The sequence below is a fragment of the Pinus tabuliformis genome, chromosome Q (assembly GCF_031772625.1).
Source record: "Pinus tabuliformis cultivar Carrire ecotype Pingquan chromosome Q, CPIR1, whole genome shotgun sequence".
Classification (NCBI taxonomy): Eukaryota; Viridiplantae; Streptophyta; class Pinopsida; order Pinales; family Pinaceae; genus Pinus; species Pinus tabuliformis.
In genome coordinates, this window is record NC_142296.1 from 866,008,324 (window position 1) to 866,013,296 (window position 4,973).

Consider the following 4,973-nt stretch of genomic DNA (forward strand, 5'->3'; position numbering starts at 1 on the left):
ACCACCATGTACATTTAATTCATAAGAATAATTTTTATATTTTCCTTATTCCTTCCATCTTATTAGGGGGGGAGGAAGAACCATGTCCCATCTCTTGAAATTTGGGTATCTTGCAGCCATCACTGAAACTCATAAGGCCATCTGCCCATCACCTGTCCCCTGCTCCCAAACCTTCATGAAACGTAAATAAAATGCGACTTTCAAAAATAACATAAAGAAATTATGCTGTAAGATCATATACAATCTTCATAAGAAAGAAGCTAACATCACTTTGGACAAAATAAGGTTATAAGCAATAAAAATGTGCCAAGAAATTCAGGCATTCCTGGATCCTCATTTAAGGTTTATGCTCATTTAATCCTGTGATGACAACTCCACTTCTATAGTAGTACATGACAAAAGATCATAGTACAGATCTGACTCTTGTAGTAAACATTGAAATTAAAACACTAGAAGCATGTGGAGCCACAATCCCGATTATTTTTAAATAAACCTTATAAAACGTTGAGTGCCACAAACTTAAAGGTCTGCTCAATTACGATACACCAGGAAGCATCAAGTTTGCTAGCTATTATCACGTCCATTCCATTTTAACTTCAATGACATGCTCAAGGTACAAGCAAAGAGAAACAGTGGGAATAGATATTATGCTACATATCTTACATAAGTTAAAAGGCCGTAGAGTGGAGTGTAGCAAACTGTGCTTACCCGTTTTTGTCACAAATTACTAAACATTCCAACCCTACAGGACGAATCTCAATACCAGCTCTGAAGAACTTTATTGGAAATCTCTACAGGACAAAGAATTGTAAGTCTCTCCTTAACAGATCCATTTTACAAATCAAAAAAAAAAGAAACAAAAGATTGAATACTTACAACAAAACCTTTTCACACCTAGAACGAAAGAACTACCCCCACCTCTATAGGACTGTGAATAAAAATGGCTCCAACTATTTGACATTTGACAACACCCATAAATTTGTTTCTGCATTTTCCATTCGAGAAAAGCAAAACGGATCTGATCTTCTTCACACTGGTACAAAAGAACCGCTCAATGAAATAACTGTGCCATTTCTACATAATGGTGGAGAAGAATAGCCTGAATACTTGGCATTTGACAACACCCTCAATTTTTATGCCAGATAAAAAAGCAGCGCTAAGGATTATCTGGAGAGGAATCACTGTGTAAAGCAAATAGTTTGAATTTGTCTTTAATCGCCTCAGTTTCACTGCCATACTCTTTAAACCTATATTCTTCTTGCTTGAATGCAACAGGTACCTTCCCTTCACTGTAGCAAATTGAGCATAGGCTAAAATGAGAATTCACCTCTTTGAATCTTGGTCCGATGATTGGATAGGAGCAAACTGCACAAGTTAGACGACCATGACGCACCCTATCACCTGCCTCCAGCTTTACCAGGGTGTTCATGATGCCGAACCCCCAGTCTGGATCATCAAACATTTCTAAAAACTCGGGAAATGAGATACTTGCAGTGTCATCCTCTCCATGAACTTCCATCATGTCACTAACTCCTTCTGATGGAAGATAGACTGCCCTTAACAGTCTAATATAAGAATTTGCATCTAGCTTCCCAATCTGTGCACCAATACCCTTTGCTGATCGCCACACTAAAGCATCAAAAGCATAACGTTTTCTCTTCTCTGGGGTACCTGCACAAATGGGAGCAAGAATTGCATAAAACAAGCCCAAATCCACTCTGCCTGATCCTGTTCCATCCAATACAGTTAACACTCTTTCATTCACTGCCTTGACAACTCCTTGGAATGTCTCTGGCTTGAGAAAATGGAGCAACCTTCGTAAAATTTGTTCAAGTGCTGCTTTGCGGATGGTTTTCTCAGATACACCACTGCCAGATTGAGAAATGGGAACTTTTGTTTCAGTTAATTCCTTTTTCAGAAGATTTATATCACAAAGATTCAATCTAGTTAGCCTCTGGAAGCTTCTGATGTCTAGAGCGCAGGACAAGTACTGTCTAGGTGTCGTTTTTCCACTTGCTCTTCTAAACCTGCCTGGTTCAACAACCAATATTCCTTCTTCCAAGCTTGCACTACCAGTTCCCATCTGTACCTGAGCTTCAGAACCTCCATGCTGGTCTGCTCTCCTAATCATTGAAGAAAGCCCTTTAGGCCTCTTCTGGAGATGCTTTAAATGCGTAATAACATCATATAATTCCACCCTATTTGTCATTTTGAAAGCCTCTTTCAAAGCTTTCTTAGCTTCTACAGTTTCTCCAGCACCCAACAATGCCACCACTTTGTTGAGCTGAGCACGCCAGTGATTAGGCCAGATAGCAAGCACTTTACTGTACATTTCTGCAGCTCTTTGGTACCTACCCACATCTCTAAACAACCCTCCAAGATTATACAAAGCATCCATATGATCTGGCTTCAGGTCTATGGCTTTTTGAAACTCTTGTATGACTCTCTCATCCTCCCCCATGGCATGCAAGGCCGACCCAAGATCACAATGTGCATCAGCATAATCAGCCCTCAAAAATATAGCCTCGTCGAGAGCCTTTTCTGCAGCTCTATACTCGCCTACCCCAAAAAGTGCACTGCCAAGAAGCTTCAGTGCCCTGTAATGGGTTGAGCAAAGAATTGCTGCCTCTCTGTAATGCTCACAAGCACTCAAAAGCATTCCCTCACTTTCCAAAGAGATACCCAGATTCACATGGATTTGTGGCAGCAAATAAGACCACTGACTACCACTGGCCTCGGCTGCTTCAAGAGCCAATGTGTAGGACTCCTTTGCTTCTGAATACTTGCCCAAAGCATATAATGTATTACCTGTCCTAAAATGTGGGCGAACATCAGTAGGCTTCAGCTCAGTAGCCCTCTTAAAGCTCACCAATCCTTCCTTGAACAACTGATGGTCAAACAGAGTTCTTCCAATGGCCATATGTGCATCAAAAGCCTCCTCTTGAGTCCTCGATCCATCTGCCTTACTCCGCAGCTCACGTAAATCCTTAACGAAAGCATTGTAATCAGGACCCAATTCCTCCCAAGCCCTCCTCCCCCCTTCAACATCTCTGGCCCCATTTTCAGAACCCAACTCCCTCGACCAACCAGGGTCAGAAAACCCATCCCCGCCAATGGTATCACCACCTTTCCCCTTCTTCCCCTCCTTCTGCTTCATCCTACTATCGTACTTAGCTTTGAGCCTCTTTATCAAAATCTCTAAATCCTCAATAATCTTCCATGTCTCATCATATACTATACCATGGTTGGGAGAAGTAGCCCAAGCTGCCACATTCTGTTTCCTCCTAGAAATACCCTCGGCCCTCTCATCCACAATAGATGAAGTACCCACCACAGCTCCAGACTTGGTAACACTGTTATTACTGACAACGATACTGCTGCTCCCCTCTCTCTCCGCAAAGCCTTCCTCGCTGCCTTCACTGTCCAGCTCCAAACCCAGTGCGTCAAAATCCCTGTCAACATCGCCTGCTCCGTCATCATAAGTTCTCAACAACCCCTCAAATGTCAGACCCTTTTCTCCATCAATAAACTCACCGTAAGTCCTGAAAACCTCATCCAATATTGCACCGATCTGTTCCTCACTGAATTTGACTCTGGGATTTACAGCAATAACCAGAGCTGCCATCTCGTCCCTGCTAAGCCTCCCATCCTTGTTGCCGTCAAATTGGAGAAATATTTTTTTTACCTTCTCGCTTCTTGTCCCTCTAGTCATCTTTGAACCCAAATTAAAATTATCAAGTATCAGACGTATAACAGGACAAACTCAGCCGCATTTCATTCACAACACCATGAATCCGAGCGCCCGCAACACCATTTTTATTTACAGAACACAGGTTTCCCACCCTGCCCCCTGAAAGAAAAATTGCCGACAACCCAAAACAAAGTCTCAACAGTTGAGTTGTATTTGAAGCCGAAACCAGATGCATCCCTATTCACAGCATCATAAATTTACGTGCCCAAAACAGTGTTTCAAAACCCTTCCCCTCAAAAACAGAAAGCAGAGACACCAAAGCCCAATCTCAATCTATTCATGTATCACATGGAATGATAAAATTTTCAATAACCCAAACGCAGATAACCTTCACAAATTTACAGTCGAGAACATCCCCAACCTACCTACACATTTGAGAGTCACTAAAAACAGAAAATGAATAGAGTAGTAATTGGGTACCTTCAATGGATGGCTGTAAAACGCCAGACAAACCAGTTCGTCCCCGAAAAGGCGTTAAATAACAGTCCTGGAAAAGGGGCCCAAAAGCAGGCTTTTTCCATTCGGGGAACAAACTTCCAATACAATCCCACCCATTTTGCACTGGAATAACAGCTGTTACCGAAATACGTTTCGCCAGACGAAACGTTTCAGCCTGTGCTCTAATGCAATTATAAGGCCTCATTCAGTACCCCGCTAAGTTCCGCGACAACGATGAAATGATTAAGACTTTCATTATATCAAGGATTTGTTATTGGATTGTGTTTTAATTAATTGGAGGAACGGTTGTTATTGTAGTGGTAGTGGTGTTTGGGACAAACGTCAATTTTTATATTGACGCTGCCACCCAAGAAAAGTGATGAATTTTTATATTGACGCTGCCACCCAAGAAAAGTGATGAATTTTTATATTGACGCTGCCACCCAAGAAAAATGAAAGGTGCGTCCCACCTCACCTCTCCTCTCCTCTCCAATTTACATTATTTGAGGCGCTAGTCACTCAGTCACATAATTTTATTATACCTGATATTTTTTTCCCTTCACAATTATGTGGAGTCTTGGAAAATAAGAGGAATCTCCATGTGGAATGGTTTAATGATGTGGATATATGGTATGACTAGGTCGTGTTGTAGTAAGGAGAAAATAAGAGTGTTGTGTGCTAAAAAGTAATAGTAAATTTTGTGTGAGGCAAGTTTTTTTTTTTTTTAATTAAACCAGCGAATTTTATAAATTTTGGTATTACTTTAAAATTAGATTATTATTAT

General features: G+C 41.1%; 1 protein-coding gene across 3 annotated transcripts; it reads right to left on the reverse strand.

Annotated features, from left to right (window-relative positions):
- Window positions 1–614: 614 nt before the first annotated feature.
- Window positions 615–4,431, reverse strand: LOC149222271 (putative TPR repeat-containing protein At2g32450). Of its 3 annotated transcripts, none has more exons than XR_016249420.1 (2): window positions 877–4,431; window positions 615–791 (listed from the first exon to the last, which is right to left on the reverse strand). XR_016249420.1 is itself a non-coding variant. In XM_089385345.1 (2 exons), exon 2 carries the CDS (start codon window positions 3,710–3,712, stop codon window positions 1,157–1,159), a length of 2,556 nt encoding a protein of 851 aa, XP_089241471.1. In that variant the 5' UTR covers window positions 3,713–3,850; window positions 4,172–4,431; the 3' UTR covers window positions 615–1,156. The 3 variants fall into 3 exon arrangements, 2 of the variants coding, with proteins under 2 accessions (XP_089241471.1, XP_089241470.1); XM_089385345.1 differs by having other exon boundaries at window positions 615–3,850; window positions 4,172–4,431; XM_089385344.1 differs by having other exon boundaries at window positions 615–3,928; window positions 4,172–4,431.
- Between the last annotated feature and the right edge of the window lie 542 nt (window positions 4,432–4,973).

Excerpts from the sequence above, each read along its gene's own strand:
- LOC149222271 (XM_089385345.1), bottom strand. The coding sequence starts at position 3,712 with ATGACTAGAGGGACAAGAAGCGAGAAGGTAAAAAAAATATTTCTCCAA.